We start from the raw sequence: 26706 nt of genomic DNA on the forward strand, positions 1-26706 counted from the left end.
TACCGCTAACAGCTGACCTGCTGCCACCCTCCATACCTGAACTTAGGTGGTGAGTGGAAAGAGCCTAAGGGTGGGGTGGGGGGGACGACACACACATTAGCACACAAATGCATGCACACGCATACAGTTGATCAAGAGATGGATTAATAATTTATATATCAAAAAGTGAAAATCGGGAGATGGGCAATTACTTCATTTTCCTGTGAAATAGCCATAATATGTGAGCAGAGATATTAAAACAGCTCAATACAAACTTTATTATTTATGTGGAGAGAAGGAAGAGGTTGTTATCACTCAGTCTATAACCAGAGAAAAAGAGTTCTCAAACACAACCGCCCCCACCCCCACCCCATATAGCCCTCCTCCCACCTCCGTAAATATCTCTTAGTTTCTCATCTATTAGCTGCGCTAATTAACTGTAGTTGTTGCCACAGTGAATAAATGCAAAATTGCTTTGTCAGCAGGATTTTGCCAGAGTGGTTTTTCAGATGTTGTGTCTGCATTTATGCATGTGCATGTTTGTCTCAGTTTCTGATTTTATGTGGTAAGTTTGTCTTCAGTTGTCATCAGATTAGTATCTGCACGTCTCTGTGTACAGTGCATATGCATTAAGAGCTGCTTGCACAACGCCATCTACAAAAAATCACCATGCCGCTCTCCCTGTAACCCCCCCCCCTCTCACTTTCACTTTCTTTAGCAGCCTGCAGCGCTATCTCGTGAGATATTCATCTCATCAGATATCCACTTTGTTTTTCCTTTCTTCTTAGCCGGGCTTGACTGTGAGGAAAAGAGAATCGCAGGCAGTCGTAATCATGTGTTTATAAAACCAGATAAGATTTTATTTTTATTTTTTTATAAGCCTATTGCATATCTGTCCTTTTATCTTGGGATTTTGCCACAGAAATAGTTTTTAATAGTGGCAGCTTTGTGTAGGAACTTGTCAACAATATGTTTTATAGCATGCCTATTTTTGTCTAATGTTGCCAGCATTTCTTAACAGTATCTGAAAGCAAAGAACAAGAGACAAGATAACTCTCCAGCTTACTCGTCTGCACCGTCATACTGTACAACCTCCTTTCAATGGGGCATTCAGGTGCAGGCACAGTCATGCTTAAAGCTTGCTGCGCTGGCTCTGCCTTTTGACACAAAGCTTAACTTAGCTTAAGTGGCTGACTTATCCTACTTTTGCTTGACAATATCTAGGTGTGTTAATAATTTATAATGTATGTGCTCCCCTGTTCTGTCTTTAGGTCCCGGTGTCTATGGCTATGATGAGTCCACAGATGATCACTCCACAGCAGATGCAACAGATCCTGTCCCCTCCTCAGCTTCAGGCCTTGCTGCAGCAACAGCAGGCTCTCATGCTACAGCAGGTAAGACGCGGATTCTCACACACACACAACACACACACACACACACACACGCTTTATCTGGACCCAGTCCCAGCCTGACATGTTCGGATGTGTCTGTTTTAGTAGCCGCTGACACACAATGGGTGCGATTGTATCTCATTCAACGCTCTGAGATCTTTGAAGATAAACACACGTCCACATTTCCACTCATACACACATTGTCATTTCAACTGCCTCTTCTTTAGCATTGTTGTTAGGAGACAGGGCACGCTTCTGCCCGCGGGAACACACGAACACACCTATGCACGCGCACGCACGTGCTTTTTGGCATCGCCCTGTGAATCACGGTGATTAAGAAGTGTGTTGATGCCCGGCAGGTGATAGAGGAGTTGCCATGTCGACACACAAACCAATAAACACTCTTCATCTGCAACACATTTGTCAAATGCTTAGCCACACCAACCCCCATGACCTGCTACCTGCACAGGCAAACGCTCTTAAAGGCTGCAAACATGACCACTAACAGTGCGGGGACACAGAAGTAATTGCTTAGTAGGGGATATCGAGAAAACACGGCTTGGGCAAAGCCAGAGCAGACAGAAGATTTAATAAGAAGTGGTAGCTTTAGGCGTGTATAAATTGCAGCGGGAAGATCTGACAACATGTATCATAATGGAAATGGGAAATGTGGTGGCTTTCTATAAACAGACATGCAGATGGCTAAGAACCTCTTCACCAGCTCTTTTTTTCCTCTTTTCTTTTCTATAACGAGGAAAAAGGAGGCGGTGGGACGGGGGGTTGATAATGCACACTCACTCACAGCATCAATAATAAAACCACTGAGTTTAACATTGCTCTCCCACTTAATTAACCACAGTATGGACTACGCACTTAGTGTATATCTGCAAATCAGGCACTATTACACACACACACACACACACACACACACGCACACACACGCACACACACACACACACACACACACACACGCACACACACACACACACACAGAACAGTCAACCAACATATCACTCACTGGAGCATTAAATTTCATATCCCCATGGCAATAGTACATTGTGTAAGAGTGTGTAAGTAAGTTTTACAGCCCACTGCTACACAGCAGTTGTGTGTTTGCACAGGCACTGACTTGTGGATCTTGCGTGTATGTTTATGTGTGTTTGTGTGTGTGTGTGTTTTAACCTTTAAGTTTCCTCCAACCTTTACTTTACTTATGCTACAGTTGTTCTGCTTTTCTTTAGTGTGTGTTCACTAAAGTCAAGGTCATGGTAATAGGCTGGAGAGGTGAGTGCCTCACTTACACATACACTTAATGTACAGAGCCACTGAATCAAATCATTAAAAAGACCTTAATTATCACTTAATTATTCCCTCAACTCACCACTCTCCAGCTAAGTGTGTGTGTGTGTGTGTGTGTGTGTGTGTGTGTGTGTGTGTGTGTGTGTGTGTGTGCGTGCGTGTGTGCGTGCGCTTGCATATGCATTTGTCTGTGTGATTATGAGGCGATCAGGGCTAGTGACGCGGAAAAGAGAGATTAAGTCCGCCTAAGGAGCGATAAAAGAGAAGAAAGACAGATGGAAAAGAAAAAAAGAGAGCAGCAAGAAGGAATGAGCCCCGCATTTAAAATAAATTAAGGACAAGAAGGAACATCGTGGTAGCAAGCACAGTAAATTATGCTAAAATGAAGCTACGTCTGGGATAAGATTGAAACTGGAAAATGTAAAACAGCTTTGCACAAAAGGAGCATTACATTTCATAGTGTGTGTGGTGAGGATGGGCAGTGGTGTGTAGTCTGTTCACTGTAGGGTCAGACGGATGAGAGACCGAAGCAACTGCTGTGCTGTGAAGTCATTCTCTGCTGAAAAGCCTCTTTGAACATTTGATGCACCATGAAACAAAGACAAACTGCAGACGGACACATGTACAAGCTGTTCTCAGGAGGATAACCCACACACAGACTAACAAAGACTCACACACACTGTGGCCAGTGTGAGTTTTCCTGTCAGCCTTGCTCTACTCTCAGCAAGATTATAATCTTAATGGAGCTTCCTGGGTAAATTAATGATTACAAACTCAAACAAACAGACAAGCTGTGGCCGGTCAGATCCTCTGTATGTGTATGGGGGGGAGGGGGCTTAGTACTTTACAAAAAAGAATGAAACAAAAGAGTCAGAGTACATGGGAAGTATAGACAGTGAAACGAGTAAAAGCAAACAAATAGAAATGAAAAAGTATGAACAAAAAGCTATCAAACATTTTTTAAAGGCTTTCACAAAAAGAGGAGCTTTAAGAGGATCTGAACCTTTCCCAACAGAGGTGCGTTTGAGAACAGATCTGTCCAAAGCAGTCGGATCAGACAGCTACAAAGTGAGTGCGATGTCTGATAGTGCCAATGTGCGAACAGAGCAGGAAATAGTCCTGTGTCGTCCCTCCTGTACGCCCTGCTCACCTAAACCAAATGGAAGATTTCAAGCAAGAAGAGCACGCGATAAACAGACTATCTCCCGTTGTGTGCTACATTTGTCCAGAGTTAATGCATAAAAACAGCTTAACTGTATCTGAGTTCAGTCGACAGAAGGTTCAGTGGTGTGGGGGCTCCAACATGAAGTGCTGTTCTTTGGTGCAAATGCTGAATGGAGGTTTTGCTCATGTCCCAGCAAAGTTCCATTCATCAAGCTGAGAACAGCTTGCATATGTACAAGCATGTAAACCTTTTTGTATGCCAGCAATTTAAGAAATGACCTACTTACAAAGATAATTTTAAGCTGACAGAACCTAGACTAAACAACTTTTTTTTTAATAAAGCTGGCACTACAAATAAGAGTCCGAGCCCAGCCCATTTCATATTATTTTACAGAGGTTATCCCCAGTAGAGCTGATGGCATTTGGACGACTAGACAGAATAAAAAATATTAAATCTGAAGAAATTTCAGAACAAATGGGATTTCATATCAGAGAATCAAGTAGTGAGGTTTGCTAGGCTCCTAGGACATGTGGGTTGTTTTTTTATCAATCTATTTAGCTGTAGAAATGCTAATGCACATTATGACTTTGAGTAACCTTGCCAGGAGGCAGCATGCCTGTGGAAAAGAGAAGGGGGCAAAGAACGGAGCCTTGAGGGACTCCATAACTCAATGGGGCCACTGAAGACATTTAAGTTAGCCAGAGTGAAAGAAAAAGCTATGTTGTAGAGGTTTGAGACTGGTAAGCTAAAAGTCGAGCCTTTGTTTCCTACCAAAGTCTGTAAGTGATGTAAGAGGATACTATGAGTGACTGTATCAAAGGCAGCACACTAAATCTAAAGGTATTAAAGGGGAGCAATCACTTAAATCTGCAGTATGAAGGAGACTCGTAGAAACCTCAGTAGCAATGGATGGACACATTTTAAATAACCACATGTATCCTAAGGGCCATACCTCCTATCTGCATGCAGTCTAAAAACAGGGTATGTAAGATTCGGTGATTCATAACCCTTAGCAGAACAGTGTAGGTATTCACACGAACCTAGCAGGTGTTTTATGACAGCACATCACCAAATAGACTAAGTGCTGCCTCAAAGTATATCAAAGTATATCTGCTTGTGCATTTTTTCTCTGCAGGTTTAGAACAGTCCTGTTCAGTCTTGCAGTGCTGGTGTGTGTGTGTGTGTCTTAGTGTGTGCCAACTGCCATTTCAGACCTTTTGATTTATTTCTGCACTGCAGTATAATGCATGTCTAGTGCATTATATTTACAATATTCAGGTGTGTTTCTGTTCCATTGCTCTTGTATCTGGTTGCACGGTCAGTCAGTCAGATCTTTCTATAACCGAACTTGAACCCTGTGAATAATCCAGCACCGGCGGTTAGCTTTGACATATACAATTACCTCGCTACACAGCTTGACACATACTAACAGCTCAGTGCAGTACTTCAGTGGGCTTTGTCGGGCCTGTGTTTGCTTGTTGCATGTGGTTTGTCAATAAACCACACACCACCACAACAATAAACTGCGGCCTTCGCTGCAAGGAGAGGAATCAAAGCAACTGCATTCCTTGCGACTGCCATTCACGTTAGTGCATTTTGGCGATATTGGGTCATTTCACTGTTGGAAACCTGTAGCATTGTTGAAGCTTTTACAAAGTGTGTTGTGACCGACTTGCTTCACATTTCTCTCCCCACCCATCCACCCACCCCACCTCCCTTTCTGCATCTGTCTCCAGTTACAGGAGTATTATAAGAAGCAGCAGGAGCAGTTACATCTCCAGCTTCTGACTCAGCAGCAGCAGCAGCAGCAGCAGCAGCAGCAGCAGCAACAGCAGCAGCAGCAGCAGCAGGCCGGGAAGCAAGCAGCAAAAGAGGTGAACTTAACCAAGCGCACACTCACTCAGCTCAAGTACACTCTAAAGTACACAAGTACTCTTAAAAGCAGTAAAAGTGGGTGACATGGGAGAAAACCATAAGGGGAAGAAAAAAAGTCACATGGAGGATCTGATGTATAGACTGCAGGACACATATAGCTCTCTCCTTCCTGTTTTCTTTCACTCTCCTTTTCATCCAGTTGTCAACTTCAGGGATGCATGCACATATTTGTCTTTCTTAAGAATTAGTAAATATGGGTTTTCATTCTTTTTTCACATCTGCATGCTATGTTGAGGCAGTAAAGGAGTGCTGTGCTAAACCAACTGCTACCCTGCCAAAGTATTCATTTGCATGCCTTCTGCTCTAAGACTGAAGGGAAATCTCTCTGTAGGAGGGGTCTGCCACACTTTAATTGTCAATTAACCCCACCAACACTAAGAGTCTGCCTTCATTTCACTCTCTTTCTCTCGCACTCTGTCTCACACACAGAGATTTGCACAAACACACACACTGTACCGGGTTTAACCACAGCTGTGTTACAGTAGGATAACAGAGGATCAACTGGGATCACATCACGGCAAAACAAAGCGAATCGAAATCGATGAGACACGATTACTGTCATAACCTATGGGTGTGCGTGCGTGCCTATTTGTATTTGACTGTACTGTATGAATGATCATTAGCCAAAAAGCTTCCAAAGATGCCCAGGACAATGCAGGAGGCAGACTTAAGGAGAAGAACCCCATGAGACTTTTCTGATAAACGCATGAGGAGACACATCCTAGATTTCTCCCCCTCTCCCAGCGGGTATACCAACCACGGTCAACCAACTCGACCGTGACAAAAGCAAACCAGTTGTGGTTGAGTCGCATGTTGCGATGGTGTCTGAAACGCTTTCCCTTTCTCCCTCCGCTCTGCTGCTGTCCCAGTTTTCAGGTTTGTTGTCCTGTAACAACTAGACAAGTGCCAACACTGGTCATACAGTGACACAGACACGCAGAGAGAGAGAGGAAGATTTGATGTGTCACGGTTCAAAGCACAAACACACGCGTGCACACACACACCTGAGGGACTATCACACCTGAGGGACTATGCCTCCCTACAGGGATTCATACAACTCATGTGACTTATAGGCCACTTGCGGCAGTCTGTATATTTCAGGTGCTACAAGGCATCATTCACAACCAAAACACCAAGTGTTTTCCCCTCAATTGTCCTGTAAAATAAGTGCACAGTATTGAGACAGTCACTGTTTTCCATTGTGAGTATCATATTGTTTGGAAGTTTCCAGGTAGCCGTAACAGTTCATATTTCTTCCGGACATATAAAACTAGCCAGGCTGTAAATTTGAGCCGCCTATATATAGAGAAAGGAAGCCTGAAGTGTTTGTGGACTAGTGTATTTGACTGACTTTTTGCCCCTTTCCATCTTCTCTGCAATCCTCTTTTCAATTTCCTCACGGTGGAAATGATGCATTGAAAGAGTGTGTACATACGTATGTGTAAAGCTAGTGTTTTGCACCGGCTGGAGTATTTGGGGACTGGTCAGGAGTCAGCTTAATGAAGTGACTCTGACCATCACTAGACATGCGTACTTTGTGTGTGTCCATCCACAGTGCTAGTGTGCATCTACTGAATGGCCTTTTTCGTGTGTGTGTGTGCGTGTGTGTGCATGTCGGTGTGACTGGCAGGCTCAGACAGTGTGTGATGTGCTCATAAATCACATTGACAGCCTGTTACTGCGCTAGCTTTGGCCACTCAGCCACAGCTAATGTAAACAGAACGCAGGCGCACACACACGCACACACAATGTGTGTTTTAAAAAAAACCATAGCCATATCTCAGGAGAGAATGAGAGACAGAGGAGGGACTGGAAGAAAGAAAATGGACAGACAAGTAGAGAAGGGGGGGCACTGAGGTCAAAAGAGAGCGAAAGAGAGGGAGGAGGCAGTTCAGTCAGGACACTCTGATTTTGATAAACCATTTATTGCAACTAATGAGAACTTGGCAATCCGCTTCAAAGAAACAGACTATGAAAGTATGGCACAGGCTTTGTCGGCACTACAACACCTCTTGTGTATGAGAAAGCTTAGTTTCACAGTTACACTGCAGTTGCAGTACAGTACAACAATCGAGTGCCATCTTTAACAAACTATACAATTATAATGTGAGGAAGGTGTAGCAGAAAATAAGGTGTAGGAAGCTGTGGTCACAAATAATTGAACTACTTATATTTGTGTCTGTAGTTACCAAATAAACAGACATAAACGCACACACACAAAAATCAGACACAATTAGCATCGATACGTTTCTCAGGTCTCCACTTGTTTTTTGATTGGTTATTTTTTTGTTTTTCATAGATTTATTCCCTTAGAATGGAGTACTATGTATTTACATTAATTAATTGGAATCAGTGGCGGATTTTGCTGAACATGCACACAGGGATTTGAAAGATGAAATAATTTCCCTTTCATGCTAAGTGACACATTTGAACACATGAGAACAGCAGCCATTTGTGAGATATGACACCATCTGTGTCTAAACGTCACTTACAAGTGGTGTTTGTCAAGCCGGGCCTCTGATGTTCAGCACATCATATGATACAGTTCCATTGAACCGTTTCATTGAAAGATGTATTTCCTCCTTTTTTTAAATCAGTGTAATCAATGTAAAGGGTAATTGTAACTACTCTCTTATGCTCCCCTGCCCACACGCACACACACATGCATATACTCCCCCATCAGACTCCACACACCACCACCACACTACTTCTCCCCAGACACCAAGTCTGAAAGGAAATGACCTGTTTGCCCTTCCTGTGAGTTCTTTTCTGTTCAAAGAGGTCCAGACTGCCACTCTTTTTCACACACACTTTCACACACATACATTCTCACACAATGAGGAGTTGTATTTATTTATTTTTTCTCCACTACTTATCTGTGGGAGATAAAGTCCATCTCTCTCAGGGGTTGCAACATAGGTCTGCACCGAACTGGGAGAGGAGGAAAGGGGACATTTATCACCATAACACACACTAACATTATTGCTAAATGACATGCAGTCTCCTGCACTCTCCCCTCAAACATTTCACCCCTTCTCTACATCCTTCACAGCTTGCGATCCCTTATGGGTTACTTGCTTCATGGTTTTATTTATTCTGTGTGGTGATTTTAAATATCTTATTATCTTATCTGAATGTTGGAATAGGATATGTATACCAAATGAACTCATTTAACTACATTTTTTGGCCATTCAGCATAGTTTAAAATTTCATTTTGAGAGTGATACCTTTACAAATTTGTTGTTTTTTGTTGTTGTAAATTATAGTTACAAGCAGATTTTTGTCTAGTAGAGCTCACAGTACATTTACAGTATGACATTGTATAAGGCAATTTTGGCTGGCGTGACTTCTTTCCATATGGATCATAAAAAAATTGAGACAGCATAAAATAAGAATGAATAAACTTCTTCACCAACTTAGTTAAACTGAGCACTGAGTTTCCTAACTGCTTTACCCTCTGCCTTTTATCTTGTGGCTTACAGCAGTTAGGCAGTAAGCAGCTGGCCTTCCAGCAGCAGCTGATCCAGATGCAGCAGCTTCAGCAGCAGCACATCCTCAACCTCCAGAGACAGGGCCTGGTTCCACTGCAGCCCACCGCCGCCATGCAGACTCTGCAGCAAGGTATATGCACATGCACACACATTCATGAAAAGAACTGTAACTCTGTAGCACTCCGGTGACACAAACACATCTTAACAAGCGTGTGCACACACATGGGCGTACACACAGGCGGGCCTGTACCCAGTGCTGCCTGTGAAGCCCGTTAAGTTAATCAGCCTATAAAAGATAAAAGGAAACGTGATTGGTGGGTTTGTGGAAAGTACTCATTTGGGTAATAGGTAAAATATGGCACTAAGCCCTCCTGCTTAGAGAAATGTGTGCATGTGCTTGGGCGAATGTTTGCACGCATGTGTGTGTACTTGAGATTAGCCAGATACAAGAACATCATCGTTTTGCTATTGCTGTTCCCACTGGATTGTGGGTTTTTTTTTGTGTATTCTTATGTGTAACTTCTCCCACAGTCCCTTCATTTTGTCAGCAGAGTTTTAGAATGATAAATGTTGACTGGTGACTGGCCCGCCCTGAGTATATGTGTCCTGTGTGTGTATCTGTGTCCATTTGTTTTCCGTGCTCTTAGCACAGCAGCCCTCGACACACACATACACACTATCTCACTCACGGAGAATGCTTTAGAGGCTCTAAAGTGGCCGTAACATTGCTAAAGCGCTGACTGAGTTGACCAAACAGACCGATTTCCTTCCCTCTGGCTGTCTGATCCCTGATCTCTCTTTTTCTCTCATGCACAGTCACATGCAGTCTCACACGCACACACTCACATACAACAAAGAAACTGTGTTTAACTAATCAAAAGTGAAATTCAAATCAATTTAATACTGGACAAATTGCTCAAAAAGCGTGTGTATACATGTGTGCTTTATGTGCTAGAGGACAGGGTGTTTGTTTGTGTGAGGTGAGGACAAATAGATATGCCAGTTTACACAGAGTGGAAAAAGCCAATGGATACTTACTAGGTGCAAATGAAAAAGACAGGGGCTACGTTTCTGTTAGAAGTGTAATTTTTCAGGCAGTTTCAAACATTTGGCTTTGGCATCTCCTTCTTTGTTTCTTTCTCCTTCTGTATCAGACTGGAATTTCCCTGCAGTGTGAAAGAGCTGGTCCATTGTGACGGCTCAGCCAGGCGTGAGCCAGAAGCATTCCTCTGACCAGCCATGCCACGCAAACACACAAACACTCGAGCATAAACACTCGCACCTTTACACACAAATGCACACACTATTGCCCCGCCTCAAAGGGCTGTTGTGTTCATTGTGAAGGTGGTGGCATTAGGGGTCCTGCTTTGGTTTCAGTTTATTTCTCTGACCGCAGTAGGATGGAGGTGCTGCGTAGACCTCTCATAACTGCCTTATGACAAAGCCTAATAAGTTCATGCCAAAAAGGAAATAAAGAAGAAGAAGAAGAAAGAGCACTAAATAAATTTTAACTGCAATAAGACAGACCAAACAGTGTGCAAGGAACCGTTTCAGCAGCTTTTGAAACTTTCAGACAAATCAGTTACTTATTTTGAATTCGCCCAGTTTAATTTTAGAACTCCCCAGCATGTGTTTGTCCACGGTTATTAATGTGAAAGAAAAATGAACCCTCATGACCAAATATGGGCGCGCACGTTTGGCAGAAACTTTTAGCAAGAGCACTCTGATCTCCTCAAATATTTTGCATCTTTAAGCTCTAGCTGGAGGAACTTACAACAGCAGTTTTCATCTCATTTCATGTTTGTTTTTTTAACCTTCCTTTATTTCCTTGTCGCTCATCAATAAACCACAGACTTTTGCCAAGAAATCGCCTACATTTTCCTCTCAAATTCCGATTTTGTGACTGGATTGTGCTGTGAGCCGCTTTCTATAGCGGTCTTCACCTACCTCACACTTTCGCTCTGTGAGCACGTCCATGCTTTTTGTGTGGAGCTGTCCCAATAATACATATATGTGCGTACCCATACAAAGACATTGACGCACACGGCACCTCATTCTTCCAGAGTGAGAACTTTTGTTTTGGCGGGACCGCAGAAGAATGCAGACAAAGCAGACATAATATTTGGATTGCTGCAAAGTCTCCGTATGAGTTTGTGTCGATGTGTGTATGTGTATCCGCGTGTGTGCATGCTACAAGATCCACCGGAGTGGGCTGTGGCGTTTTAGGCGTCTCTCTCGCTGTGAAATTGGAGCAGAAATAACAAAGCTATGACTCGAAAGCTTAAAGTGTGCACCCACCCATTTCACACAAATAGTGGTGGCAACGGGAGCAGTGGAGCTGCTGGACAGTAGCAGTTGCAACAAAGTTTAGCTACTTAATTAAGAATACTGGCTTTCTGGGGGGACAATAAAAAGGTCCGTTTTTAAGATGTTCTGTTTTCCACTCTAAACCGCTCTTAAACACAGGGACAGTTAAAGTAGCACGTGTGTGTTTTATGTCTGCTATCATTTAAGATTAGTTTCAGCTATCGCTGCTTCTCTGTGTGTGTCTGCACGTCGGTACAATTATCTGGTTTATAGTTAACCGTATTTCTTCTTCCATTTATTAGAATCAGCTTACCTTAAATATCCTATCATCACATTTGTGCATGAACATTTGAAGTTGATGGACGGGTTAAGTGGGACCAGTTGCTAAGTTAAATCTGTGTCCTTGCCTGCAGCGATGTGTCCGTCAGACCTACAGCAACTGTGGAAGGATGTGTCGGGGGTGCCGAGCAGCGAGGAGGCCCTGAAACAGGCCGAGGGCCTTGACTTGAGCACCAACAGCTCCAATTCTACCTCAGCCTTCCCCAAAGCTGCCAGTGCTCACCTTCCACTGCACAGCCTGCCCAATGGACAGAGCCACACCCCAAAGAGAGACAGGTATAGTGATGTGTGGAAACAAGTATGACTTCCTGATGATAGCCACAGGTAATGTGGCTATCACAGTCTGTTCTCTGTGTGACTCTCTTCCGGTCTCTCTTATTTAGTCATTCTCACTGTGTCATTTTTTTCTTAAATTTGAACCTTCTTTTGGACACACAGAAAAAAACAGATATAAAACATGCACATTCAGCATATCACACATCAGTGTGGCGTAAACTTCGCTCAGCTCATTTGATAGGAGGTGTGTCAGCCACATGTCAGTATGGTGTGGACACAAAGTTAGGAAAGAAGACAAGACGATAGTGGATTCGGGAGAGGGGTAGTAGCAGGAAGTAGATAAATTCTACTCAAGTAGATAAATTCCGCAGTCGAGCGTGATCATTTCCAGGGATGCATGTGCTGGGGGATGCACTAACACACACTGTGTAAGGGCTGTGTTGTCCCATGGCTGTGTTGGCTGCTCATGGGCTTGTCTCCGTCTTTAAGAGCCAGACTGTTTGAGTGGATATCCTCCTTCACCAAGGCAGACAGCGGAGATGACCATATCCCTCTTTACTCCAAAGGCAGCCAACCCCCCAGCAGCCAGTGAGTAGCACATGCACGTACACACACAGTCACAAGTGGGCAAGTCTAAGACAAGAAGATACACTAGAGGTGGGTGGTTTGAAGTGTCCTTCAGCACTGATTTACTGCTTGTACCAGTGGCATTGTTGATCCTGACTCCTGACTTCATTTCAGAGGGGGGTAAGGGTGGCTGGTCAAGTGTTAATTAAGAGAGGTTCTATTAGTTAATCAAATATATCACACATGGTCATGCTGAAGCTACAGTGTGCTGGCAGTACTCCGACAGAGTTGGCTTAGAAGATCACAAAGGGGATAGCATTAGCCTGCTAAGCTAATGCATGGCTGATGTGGAGGAGAATGCGGTTGCCAGCAGTTTGTCATGTCTGCTGTCTGAGCTGCTTCTGAGTTGACTCAACCACAGCCAACACACATACACACAACATACACTCCAACCTCAGCCTCCACATATGATCAGGAAGAGGTGAAAAGCAAAGAGAGGGAGAGAGACATGTTTCCATCTGCAAGACAAATGGTTTTTGTTAGACAACCTTATGATGTTGATTTGGGAGAATCCCCATTCCAGTCCACGCACACACATATGTACACACTCGCACGCACGCACGCGCACATGCACACGCACACACTCATACAAACACGCACATACACAGTCATGTAAATATATGTGGAGACAGCAGTCGCCGGCAGAGGTCCAAGTCTGAACCACATCTGCTACTGGACCTGCCACACACACATGCACGGATACAGTTATTTTACCCTGGGTCCAAACCAAACCTGGCCTAGTCTTTCATCATCAGACACACATATAAATACACACACTGTCATAAATATGAAGAGATACGCACTCAAAAAACACACACATAAGCTCACCACAAAAGAACAACCAGCACATGACGGCAACCGCCACCAATCAGTCATGGCTGGTTGGTCCCGTGCCGGCTCTGTGTCAGCTCCTGAAACATTAGAACATACACCAAAACCAACACACACATGCAAAGCACACGCCAGGAACAGAAACACAGGTCATGGACTCCAGAATGTGAGGTTGCTGGACCAATTCCCCTGTTTGCCTGGCTTCTGTGACTGACCCCACTCTGTTCTGTTCCTCCTGTCTCTGCACTTGGCTTCGTGAACTGTACTAATGACTGCTAACCAAACTCAGATGGCTGTATTGATGCTGCTGCTGCTATTGCTGCTACACGGTTTTTGTTTTCTTTGTTTTTGCATGTGTATGTATGTGAAAGTGTGACATGTTAATGCTTTTCTTCTTAATATTCTAAGCACTTACTTTGACTTTATCTACTGTTTCATGAGGATAACAAATATATAATGTCACTGTTGTCTCTGTTTGTGTGTGTCTTTCTCTCCACAGTCATGAGGAGCACACTGGCTCCCATCCCCTCTATGGCCATGGAGAGTGTAAGTGGCCTGGCTGTGAAGCACTGTGTGAGGACATAGGACAGTTCATCAAGTAAGTCACCAGCCACTGAAAAAATAAGCACTCAGAAAAATCAATAAAGATATTTGCACTGCACTGGGGGTTTCAAACAGAAGGCCTGGGGGCCAGAATTGGCTCAGCAAAGACTCAAATTGGGCTCAATGAATGACGTTAGAACAAGTGAAGGAGGGCAGGAAATTTGGAATTTTAACTGTGTCTTCATAAGTTTTAAAGATGTTCTTACTTATTATGACCTCCCCCATGGCCAGTCAAACTACACCAAAGCAAATACGTGACTGACAAAAGATTAAATGACAGAAAACTACTAAAGAAATATATGGGGCGGGGGTGGGGGTTTTTCCACTAAGAGTACAATAGAAAAATATAAAATTTCTTTCCGAGACACACTTTTAAAAGTATAAATTTTTTATTAAGGTATCTCAGGGATTAAATGTTTACTTTAACTTCTTTAAACTGACAGAAAGTGGAGTCTGGCGAATTTAAGATCAAATTGTGGCCCACAGCGTAAAATCAGACAACCCTACACTACATTTGATTGACATATCTGTTAATCTGAGCTGTACTATGATTGCCACTTACATCACATGCCTAGTATATATTTAATAGTGCAAGTAGAAGAAAAGTCAAAGTGGAAAGGATTCTGTTTTGACCCCACTTCTGTTATTGTCCATTTTCCATTTCCATCCCCTTTACAGCTGTTATGTGTGAACTGTTTTATTTTTTATTGTTTTATGTAAAGCACTTTGGTATGCCCAAGGCTTTTAAATGTGCTCTATAAATAAAGATTGTTGTTGTTGTTGTTGTTAAAGAGTTTGTTATAGGGACATGCATATATTTCCCTTGGAGAGGTCATAATAGTAATATTTCTAGATGCGTTCAAATTCTCTGTTAAAAAGAAATCACACAGTTAAAGATAATCAAAGTCTGTTCAGTAATTAGTTGGCATTATTTACAGTTTCAAATGGCAATGAAACTGTAAAACTGTAAACGTTAAATATTTCTGCAATCCTCGACCAAAGTTCAGGTTTGATTCAAACATTAAAAGTTCTTTCTTTCTTTTTTTTTACCACCAGTACAAAACAACCATTTTTTAAAATTTAAGCCAATAAAACTCACAATGTCTGATTTAGATTACCTGTATGAACTAAAGGTGAGGCAAAACAAAGAAAAGCTAATAATGCTAATAATGTACATGTCAATCGTACACATCACTTCTGCGTTTCCTGGCTAATTCATTTGTTGCAATATGTTACATCACATTAGCTCCCAGGCACATGCATGCATACATGTACAAACACACGTTGGTACACAGATTCACTTCGTTTTTCTCTGAGTCTTTGTCTTCCTTGAAGAACAGAATCCTCCATCTCCATAATTCCATGTTTGCACGTGCATTTTTATACATCACATTGTTGCTTGAGTAGAGGCAGACAACTGGTCTAGCTATGTAGAATTATCACTGATGTGCTTTAAAAATATTGGTCTGTAAGCCATTCTTTAATTTGGTAGGCTTTTATGATTTTTGGTCTCTGTGAGAGCAAGAAACCCCTCTCTCACTTCTTTTCGCTCTGCGTCCTTCTACTTAACTTTCACTCCTCCCTCTGTTATTTACCAGTTTGGATACACTGTGCGATGCTGATGCAGTATTCGGCCTTGACATTCTCCTACCACCTCCTGTCACACGTAGCACTGTGGACTTCCCCATGGCACCGTGGCTGATAATGAAGGCTTCACAAGCCTCTAATGAAGCCTTAAACAAACTCACACTCATTATCTATGTGAAACTCTTAGCTATTTGGACAGTGGAGATATTAATAAGCCTGGGTGATGAAATACGTATTCGTACACACACACACGCACACACACCATCACAGAACTGTGAATAGTGATTGTGATGGCATCGGACAGTCAGATCAAAGCTAGCAGGCAGGCTGGGAAAGTTTGGAGAGGAAAGCTGTTGTTTGGTGTCTCATTTCATGTAGCCCCAGGGCAGATGGAAGGAGAGTGAAAGAGTGTGTTTGTGTGTGTATGTAAGAGAGAGAGCGAGAGAGGGAGGAAGATGAAAAAATAGAGGCAGCGACACACAGTGCCATCAGTCTAACCGTGCGCTCCCTTCCAGCGAGCCTTAGTCATCGCCCCAGGAGGGAAAAGGGTAGAGCAAAAGAACAGAGGAAGGAGACACTTCACTATTTCAAGTCTTTCTTCTCTCCTCTTGTCTCTGCCCACCTTCCCTCCCTCCCTCCTCCTCCCTGTCCTCTGGTATAATACTCTGGCTGTGGCTGGTGGAGCTGGGTGTAATGTGGGTTAAAGCCTTGTCTGCCTGCACTCAGAGGAGTAAACAGAGCCTCATTGTCGGGACACATCGAGAAAGAAAAAAAAAACCCGCTACTGTTTATGGCCCAGCTATAGAGAGAGGGGAGGGTTTGGGGGGCAGATTCAGTTGGAATGAGTGTGAATCATAGGCATTTGGGGAGTTGCGGGGGAAGAGGAGTGGGAAGGGGAGAGTCGACAAAAGTATAAGTGACGGACAGGGAGAGAGAGAGCGAGTGAGAGGGGTGAGATCATGTTTTTGTTATTATTATCGTGCACTTGTGTTGAGCCATCTATCTGCCTAGATTAGCCCCGCCATGACATCATTGTTTTTCTTTCATTTCTAGTCTTCGCCTGATGTTGCCCAACTTTCTACTTTCTGCTAGACGCGCAATGCCGTACGTGCCGTGCAAACGTGCATTTCCGCACTTTTCCGCACTTTCACAACAAGCAAGTGACTTTATGAACATTAAAAGTTAACACAGCAGGACATCTAATGAGTCAGCCTGGCTTAACTACCCTCACACAACGACATATATATGACCGCGCAATCTCATGCACAGACAGCAGCAACCTGGGAATAACCTTGGCGATGACAGTGCAGAGAGAGAGAGAGAGAGAGAGAGAAAGGGAAGGTGGAAGGGAGACAGGGAGGGGTGATCTGGGAAAGATCAGAAGGTCCCAGGTCCTCCCACATTTGAGGAAACAAATAGCGCCACCATTCCGATACACATACACACACACCACACAGATGCACACCAGCGTTAATATGTGGAGAGGAGTTTAACAGAAAGTCTTAAGATAAGGCTTTGTGCAATAACACATGAGCTCATATCCAGGTGGTTGTCTTGGATCATGGTTCACTAAGCACCAATGAAGTATACACGCACACACACACACACACACACACACACACACACACACACACACAAAATACAGCTGCCGCGTCCTTCAGTAGACAAAATAAACTTCCAAGATTGTGATTTATTTTTCTAGCACTGAAGCAGCTTAGATCTCAGTTTAAATAAATGTAAAAGAGCCGAGTTTTGTTACTTCATCATCCAGGACCTGCAAGCTGATTCAACAATAATCCTATTGACTTAAAAATCTTAATTGAGTGGGGACTAGCAGCTCTTTGATCTTGGCGCTTTAAAAAAATTTTTTTAATTTGCAAGCAGATATCAAATCACTTCCCAGAAAATGAGTAAATTACTGATACTCTCTCATCCCCTCTAGGCACTTGAACAACGAGCATGCCCTAGATGACCGCAGCACTGCTCAGTGCCGAGTCCAGATGCAGGTGGTTCAGCAGCTGGAGATACAGGTGAGCAAGAACACCTCATTTTCGTTTGCTCACAAACAAAGTCATGAAGACTGTTTCAGCCTGTCAATGGCCGCAACTCGTCTGAGGCAGGGCAGAGTTTATGGAGAGCAGTGGAGCTTGTAATTTAAAAGGAGCAGTCAGCAGGGAAGCTGCCATTGCTGCTCCAATTATAAAGCTTCTCTGGTCACCAGCAAGAGAGAGTGAGGCTGAGAGGAGGGGAGGAGGGAGGGAAGAGAAAAGAAAAAGGAAAAGAAAAGAGAGAGTGAGACAGAAGCTAGAGAGTGGAGGGCCAGGCTGCAAGGAGTCTCTTGTTCTCAGAGTGGTTCATGCACGCAAACCCTCTTGAAACATCTGAATGGTCCCGCAGAAGCAAAATAACGAGAAGTGAAATGCTGTTCTTAAACGGCGCCGAATGTGAGAAAGTTCCAAACAAAGTTCAAATACAAAGACGAGTCTTTTGGCGCGCATTGGGACATTCGGTTTACTGAACACAGCGGCCACGTCCCTGTGTGTGTTTGTGTGTGTCTGGTGGGGGGGTGGGGGGTCCAGAATTAGGGTTAGCTTTTGTGTTTGGCAGTAGTGGTAAACAGCGTTTAGCTCAGCCCCTGAAGCCACCACCAGGGAACACAAAGTGACAGAGAGGCAGCTGGTGTCACATCACATCAGGACAGCCGTCTCTCTCTCCTTCGACATGTCACTTCATCGGCATCCCACCGCTCTGCCCCTCGCGTGCACGAACACGCACACGGCGCACACACACATGCGTGAAGCGTGTTTTAAATTTCTCATATTTGCACTCGGACACACATCGCCGCGTTCGCCTTGGCGTGGATCCGTTTTTTTGTTTTTCTAGAGGCGACACTTGTGTACGCTGCTACTCCAGCACAAACACACACACACGGGATTCAGCTCAGACTGTAACATCACCCTTTAAACAGCGGTTATCAAAGTCAAATGAGGACAGTTGTGTCTGCAGACTCGTGTGAGCGTCCGAGAGGGTGCCTGGTGCTGAGGTGGCTCACGCTCATGTTCTTCGTGGTGCTTGACCGGTTTTGGAATTGTAGGATGTGCCAATACCACACTATAAATGAAAGGGTTGTGAAATTAAATGTATATCAAAGTAATCCTGTCCACGCTCGTGTCTTTCAGCTGGCGAAAGAGAGCGAGCGACTCCAGGCCATGATGACCCACCTGCATATGCGCCCCTCAGAGCCAAAGCCTTTTAACCAACCTGTGAGTACACACCCAAAGTCCAGTCACATGACATGTGACCCCAAACCTAACGCTCTTCCTTCTTATTCACCCACAATCTTCTTTTAATAGCTCACTTTCTTTATTTCTACCCTTCTGGGTACAGTAACCTTCCTCTGTTACTGTTCAGTTTGGTATCGACGCCCCCTATTGACCAATGAGAGTTAATGTGTTTTTCATGAATCATAAAGGCCTACTTTTTAATTTTCCTTATACTTTGCTACACATTTCCACACTTTTTTCATCTCTTTCCTCACTCTCCTTTTCTCTGTCTTTAACTTGCAATGATACAGTGCATCGAATTTCCCAGAAGAGTAGGCTTTCACAATGTTTTAATTCCACATGCAAAGTTAGAGATTGCAACAAATCCCCACATTCAAACTGTGTCAGAGTTTCCTTTCATTTTTCTAAACAAATCCTGCATTTGAGAATTAAGATTTCCCAGCCTGTCTATGAGAGAGAGCAGTTAAAACAGCCTCTCACAATATTGTCAGTGTGTGCCAACAACATAGGATAGAAATTTGACATGGCGCGTGCGTCTGTGTGTGTCCACACTGGTTGGCGAGGTTGTTATTAGGTATCTAATGAATATTTCATTATTCAGATTGACGAGGAGTCTTATTAAAATATGAAGATGTTGAAATTAATTGTCAATTAGAGGTAGAGTGTCTTAATTTGAGGATATAAATGGGTGCAGCCGAGTGGCAATGTGTGTGCGCGTGTGCTCGCGCGTACTTGTGCGCCTGCCTGGATGATGTGTTGATCGCAGGGGGATCAGCTGCCATTTTCATCTAATGGGAAATCAGGAAGAGGCGTGTTCTGTCACCACTGGAGAAGAGCCTCAGGGTCAGGGATTGGAGAAGGAGGGGCAGAGGAGGAGCATCAGGAATGGAAACAAAGCTTGGCCTCAATTAACAGTGTTCGACTGTTGCCGTGGTGATGGGGCAGGGTTGCAGCTTTAATGAAGTACCTGTTAAACAGCCCCGCCCTCTCCAGTCAGCTTAAATGGTACAGAGAGGGGGCAGAGTAAAGAGGAGGCGATTCAACACATTTTGCATACATCTAGACAACACACACATGCACACACACTTAGTGGTTTTAATTAGTCCTAAACTAGCAGCCTTACAACAGCTCTCCCAGAGAGACTGGATGTAGTGGTTCTGTGTGTGTGTGTGTGTGTGTGTGTGTGTGTGTGTGTGTGTGTGTGTGTGTGTGCGCGTGTGCGTTCAAGTGTGTATCTGTGCAAGGCTCTGCCTAATTGGGCCGAATTGGTCCGTGAAGACTTCGCCACCGCAAAGCGCATGTGTGTGTTCCCTTCTTAAAAACATGCTGTCGTGTGGTTTTGTTTTTGTAAGCTCAGGGTTAATTGCAGCCAGTGCAGTGTGTGTATAAGTATATATGTGTGTTCAAGCGCTCAAGTGTGTATGAGTGTGTGCGGTTCTGCACAAATGATAGGACCACATTTTCACAGGGAGTGTTGAAGGCCTTTCTTTTCTTATGAGTTAACATTAGTAGTGGCCCCTGAATAAAGCAGCCTATTATGATAGGTTAAATAATGTCAAATTAATGGTTGGTATAATTTTCAGTCATCAGGAAGGAAGTGGGCCTGCCGGTGTGTGTGTTTGCATTTCTGTCCTCTATGTACAGCATAGCAGGGGAACTTAATAATAGTATTCTGCTTCTGAGCTGAAACATTATGAATTTTCTGGGTGAAATGCCTGAGGTGAGGCGTCTTTTCACCTCCTCCTTGCCATGATTTTAAAGAAAGAAAGATAATCTTTCTTTGTAACCAGCTCCAGACCTTGACAGATGACAAAGGGTTAAGGTAAACATAAGGTCCGCCTTAATTAAATAGAAAACCTATTTGACGTTCCAGAACTAAAAAGTTCAACACACTAAGTACATAAACAATAAAGTTAGACAATGAAGTTTTATAAGCCCAACCTAAATAACAGTCTTCATGGAAAGGACCATGAAAAGGATCTTTTTCTCTTTTTTTGTGCTTTGAAACAATTTGCCCGTTCTGTGTGTATCGTTTTCTAGCTGAACCTGGCTTCCAGCGGCTCTCTCTTAAAGCGGGATAGCGAGGCCTACCCAGAGGGTCTTCCCCACCCCCCCACCTCGGCTGCCACCCCCATCACCCCACTGCGCCAGGGGCCTTCAGTCATCAGCTCCTCCAGCCTGCACACACACTCCCACTCACACACGCACGCTGTTGGGCCCATACGCAGGCGCAACTCCGACAAGTACTGCACCCCGATCGCCTCAGGTAGACTGAAATATCCATCTTCACCATCGCCTGATGCTCACAGTACTTTACTGAGAATACCATTACTTGTTAGTGATGCAACATAGTCTTTCTGGAGTCCAGAAAGACCTGAGGTGTTGACTGCTGCTTTACATTTATATATTTTTGCATTTTATTTTGCCAAAGCCAAAAAAGAGGGCATTTCCTCGCATCTCAGTGATTTCATGTACCTGAAAAATATTATAGTGTTAGTTTTATTAGTTCAGAAACTCTGCATAAGCTCACATGAGCTCATTTGAAATGTCTTCTGTCTTTCAGAGCTCGCCCAGAACTGTGAGTTCTACAAGAATGCTGATGTCAGGCCTCCCTTTACCTACGCCTCTCTTATACGTCATGTGAGTCTCTCTAATGATTCTTATCAGCATCTCTCCGTCTGTGTCCTCCTCTAACCTTTTTGTTCCATTTCTCCTTTCTTTTAGGCCATTTTGGAGTCCCCAGACAGACAGTTGACTCTCAACGAGATTTACAATTGGTTTACACGGAAGTTTGCCTATTTCAGGAGAAACACAGCCACGTGGAAGGTAAAGGCACACCGCATGCGCCTTTGCACTTTCCCATTTGTATGGCTTTTGAATCCCCTCCGTATTGCAGTTATACTAATCTCTGGTTTTGGTACAACACGGTATTCAGTGAATCTAAAATAAACGAGAGCAGAAGTAAAACGAGCCAATTAACAAACTAGTTTAGAGCTGTTTAGATGATAGAGCAAAACAAGCTGGGCCATATCTAGTAAATGAAAGTCTGGAATTCAGCATAATATTTTGGCTAAAACAACAACTGGGCTGGGTTTAAAGCTGATTATTGCACATGTAAATTTCGTCTGTGCTCTCTGCTGAAGCCCCTAACCCAAGAAGATGCAAACTTATTAGATGTATTTGAAACACTGAAAAAAATGACTGTACTTTGCAGTCAACTGTGTCAGTTTAAAGGCCTAACCTGAACACTTACGTAGTGATACGAGTACAATAACAGTCACGGTCTGAACACCCCTGCATACGCAGATTCTTAGGCTGACTTTGCTCAGCACCCACCAATATGACTGATTTGACAGTTATTGGCTGTTTCTGTCCTTTATGAGACAGTTTTCCTCTGCTCTCTTTCTTTCACGCTTTCCATTCCTCTTTCTTTATCGCTCCCTCTCTCTCCTTCTTAGGACTAAACAATTTTCTCACCTGCAACGCGGCACATGGAGTGTCGACCCCACTTAGTCAAGCAAAGACACTTCTAGCTGTTATGCAGCCTCATTACAGAGAAACACATACAGAGCTAACACACACTGCTCATGATCGCACACTATATTGCCCATTTCTCCCTCTTCATCCTTCTCTCTAATACACACACACAGACACACACCTGGCCTGATCTCACCATTGTAGGTGACCCATTTTTACTGAAACCTCACACTAATTTGGGTGTCAGAAAGAGGGAATGTGAGGAAAGGAGCGAAGGAGTGAGAAGGGGACGACCCCGGGCTTCTTCTAATAACCCAAACCAAGGAGGGAAGAATGAGATGAAGACAGAGGGAGAGTTGTGCAAATGGTTAACACAGGCTAGCCAGGAATATCTTTACCTCCTCATCTGACTTTTATGAATTTTAACTATTAATGTCTGGCGTCTGCTTCCTGTGCCGCTGGCCTAGAAGACCTTTAAATATAGCTCTGCATGGCCTTATGTATTTATATAGCAGCCCAGTGAGTCAAATGGGGCCGTAGAGATATATGTCCTTTAATAAGCCGTTATATTTCATGAGCAGAGCAGCGGTGTCAGGGAGTGGAAGTCATTGATCAGAGAAAGAGAGGGGCAGAAAATGAAGAAGAGATGGGAGAGAGAAAGAAAAAGATGATTGAGAGAAGAGAGGAAATGAGTGCTAAGTGTTTTTTCAAGGTGCTGCACGATGGGCTGGGGTCTGTTATTTTTTAATGTAGATTCTCATAGTAATAATCTTTTTTTTGTAGGTGTTTTTCTTTTATTATTAAATTTAAAAAATGAAATTTATGTTGAAGAAATGCAATCAGGGCCAAATTAGAGGCTGTACTGGCACTTGCTTGTTTGTTCACTACATCTACTTTATGTAGCATCACATGCAGGTAGCCTGGCCCTGAATGCATCAAGTCAGAAACATCAACGTGTTCAAATATTAGCAATATAATAGCAATAGGACTCGGATTAACATCTGTGAACCTTCAATGCTTGTTTTCTCTCATTTGTGAGGTACACAATTGGATCTTTCTTCCAAAATTTCAACCCCCCCCCCCCCCCCCCCCCCCCACACACACACACACACACACACACACACACGCACACACTTCTCCCAGCCGAAGGGAGTGGAGATGAGTGGCACATGTGTGACCCACTGTAAATGACTGCTAATGTTTTAACTGGGAGAATTAGGCTTTCATCACGGAGACGAATGCAAATCGCACTGCAATAGCACTGGCGTCTGGAGTGTGTCTGTGTGCTTGTGTGTGTGTTTGCGCTGTCAGGGTGGCGGGCAGAGATTGGGGTCAGACTCATTTACAAAACTTAGCATCACGGCTCGGGGGTTGAGGGGATGCGGGGGAGAGAAAGGGTTCCTCCACTGATTATGGCTTGTGTAATTACGTGTCTGTGTGTTTGTATGTGTGTGTGCGCGCGCATGTGTGTATCTGCGTGTGTAATTACGGCAAGGAGTGATGCATGCCTGGCCTGTCCCTCCCTCTCGGCTTAGAACAGCGTGTCAGAGAGAATATGCAGGATTTAATTATAGACGAATTAAAATTGGTAATGAAATTGGGCATGAACAAACTACAAATAGCAGATGAAAAGGGAGGCCTGTCCCTGGGGGGTTGAGACGAAGATAGCGGTGTGCCCGCCTGCTTGGCTGTCTGAGAGCTTGTGGATGTGTGTGTTTCTGTGAGAGTGTGTGTGCTGATGATGACTGATTAGAAGCATTCTGTGATAAAATAACAGTACTAGAGAACCGCTGCCTTGTGTTAGCGCTGCACAGGGAGCTACATTGAGGTGCAAAGCGATGGCTGAAGAAGTTGCGGCTCCTATCCTTAAAGTCGCATTACTTATTAACTTTTGATGGAAAGCTCGTATTCTTGCCTCCAACTGGGTGACAGACTTAGTGCAAGGGTAGAAAAGTGTGGTTACGCTTTTCACTTCCTGTTACAACTTTTGCATTACACTTTAGGTAAAACCGAAGACCACGGATGAAATCTTATGAAATTAACAGCAGTCATCAGGAAACATTAGTACTACTAAACCAGTAGTAGTACTTATTAAATTCATCACTTTGCGGGATAAGTTGAGAAAGTGTTTTACAGTTATTTCAATAAGCCTGTGCATTAATGCAAAATGAGGTTCTTCATCCCTTTTGGAACATTTATGAGGCAAGAAAGGAGGCCGACTAATTTTAATGCTAAATTTAAAAAAAAATGAATAATCGTTTCTGCAAAGAGAGTCCAAGGAAAGTTAAAGCAAAATAAAACCTGAAATCTCAGCGTCAAGTTAAATATTAAACAATGAAAATGCAATAGTAGCTGATTGATCCTCGGTGACTCTTTTTGCCTCTTTTCACTCTTCGTCTCCTCAGAATGCCGTGCGCCACAACCTGAGTCTGCACAAGTGTTTTGTTCGTGTTGAGAATGTGAAGGGGGCCGTGTGGACTGTGGATGAAGTTGAATACCAAAAGAGGAGACCACCAAAGATGACCGGGTAAGCACCACACACATACACAGAGTCAAGTGAACACGCTGTCACATGCGCACGCACGTTTGCTTTCTTGATGCACGGTTGAGGCTGATGTGAGTGTGAGCTTATCGGTGCTGGCACTATGATTGCTTAAATGGACCCACTATTATTACCGAGAGGCCAACTCGGGAATCAAGTAAAAACAAAGTAGGGGCTGCTGGCCATTAATGTACATACTGTGTGTGTGTGTGTGCGTTTTTCCCTGTTTGTCGACTCCATTAGTAAGCAGCTGTGTGAGATGCAAGACAGGAAAAAACCTTGTTAGCGCGTGTAAACAGATGTTCTTTCCAACCACCAGAGAATCCAGGGATAATTATGCACACACACCTGCACACCAGATATCAGAGACTTTCATGTGCATGTTTTTAGCGTCTGTTTACGGTCTGTGGATATTTCAGTAACAAACACATTTGTGGAATTTGTTGCAACGCTTTTGGTGATGTGACATCTTTCTCACATGTGTATGCAATCTGTGATCCTCAACCTCCTTTTTCTCCTTGTTTGTGCTTGTGTGTGTGTGTGTGTGTGTGTGTGTGTGTGCGTGCGCGCGCTTTATTTGTAGAAGTCCCACTCTGGTGAAAAACATGATTTCAGGACTCGGCTTTGGATCCCTAAATGCCAGCTACCAGGTAAGGCTCCTTCCCCCTACCACCCCACTTCTCTCAATCTCTTTTTCTGTCTCCACCTTTCACTCTCTCTTTCACACACACTCACACACACACACACACACACCTAGTAGCCAGTCATAATCAAGGACACTAATATCAATTCCCTCTTATAATTAGCCAATTCCCTAACGACGTTCACACCACCTCCCCTCTTCTTCCTCCCACATTAACACACAGTCTCACCTCCCACCTCGCTTTTTCACACACGCGCCACCTTCATCACCGCGTGCGCGCCACAAGTATGCAAACACACACCGGACCCACCTCTTCTCCTTGTTTTAGTGCAGATGTACAAATCAAAAATGCACACACACACAGACACACACACATATGCGCATGTGCAGTTTTGGAGACCGAGATGATTTATAGCAGCAAGTAGTTGTCAATTAAGGTTACTGCATAAAATTATCGCCTGCCCTAGAAAACTCACCTCTGAGCCACTGAGAATTCCTTTTGTCTTTTTTCCCCCCTTCTTCTGGTGAGAGGGGAAGGTGGGGTAAGTATACCAAGCAGGGCCCCAACCTGTGTCTTCAAACATCTGGATTTAGAATAGCGGCCGAGGCAGCTCTCTTTAGTTCTATTCTCTCTCCTGCAGATGCGGAAGCTGCGCGGTGTGTGTTTAGATTGAGGTTGTAGCTCAGTCTCTCTTAACAACACTGCTGAGACTTTTGTGTCAACACACACACGCACTTATGACAGGGACTTAAATGTAAAAGCACAGACCTTGATATGGAAAGCACTGTATGTAAGTGCCCCCTAGTGGTTTGTCGTGCTCACTGGCACTCTGTATAGAAGAGCTTTAAGAGGTACAGAAAGGAAAATCTTCCTTATCATCCAATTACATATTTTAGGCAGACCTCCATGTCAGCTCGGTTTATAAAAAC

At 43.7% G+C, this 26706-nt stretch overlaps 1 protein-coding gene across 4 annotated transcripts in view; it reads left to right on the plus strand.

Annotated features, from left to right (window-relative positions):
• foxp4 (forkhead box P4) overlaps positions 1 to 26706 on the plus strand; it is a 92242-nt gene that overhangs the window by 58843 nt on the left and 6693 nt on the right. For 2 of the 4 annotated variants that reach the window (XM_082533120.1, XM_082533122.1), the window contains exons 4-16: positions 1251 to 1373; positions 5571 to 5708; positions 9252 to 9390; positions 11981 to 12182; positions 12672 to 12770; positions 14140 to 14238; positions 17773 to 17860; positions 19010 to 19093; positions 21155 to 21380; positions 21678 to 21754; positions 21839 to 21940; positions 24997 to 25118; positions 25717 to 25783. In XM_082533120.1, coding sequence (XP_082389246.1) covers positions 1251 to 1373; positions 5571 to 5708; positions 9252 to 9390; positions 11981 to 12182; positions 12672 to 12770; positions 14140 to 14238; positions 17773 to 17860; positions 19010 to 19093; positions 21155 to 21380; positions 21678 to 21754; positions 21839 to 21940; positions 24997 to 25118; positions 25717 to 25783 — 1566 coding nt within the window. The remainder of the gene's footprint in view (positions 1 to 1250; positions 1374 to 5570; positions 5709 to 9251; positions 9391 to 11980; positions 12183 to 12671; positions 12771 to 14139; positions 14239 to 17772; positions 17861 to 19009; positions 19094 to 21154; positions 21381 to 21677; positions 21755 to 21838; positions 21941 to 24996; positions 25119 to 25716; positions 25784 to 26706) is intronic. The other 2 variants (XM_082533121.1, XM_082533123.1) reach the window with 2 other exon arrangements.

This window comes from Aulonocara stuartgranti, assembly GCF_965226115.1.
Source record: "Aulonocara stuartgranti genome assembly, chromosome: 5".
Taxonomy (NCBI): Eukaryota; Metazoa; Chordata; class Actinopteri; order Cichliformes; family Cichlidae; genus Aulonocara; species Aulonocara stuartgranti.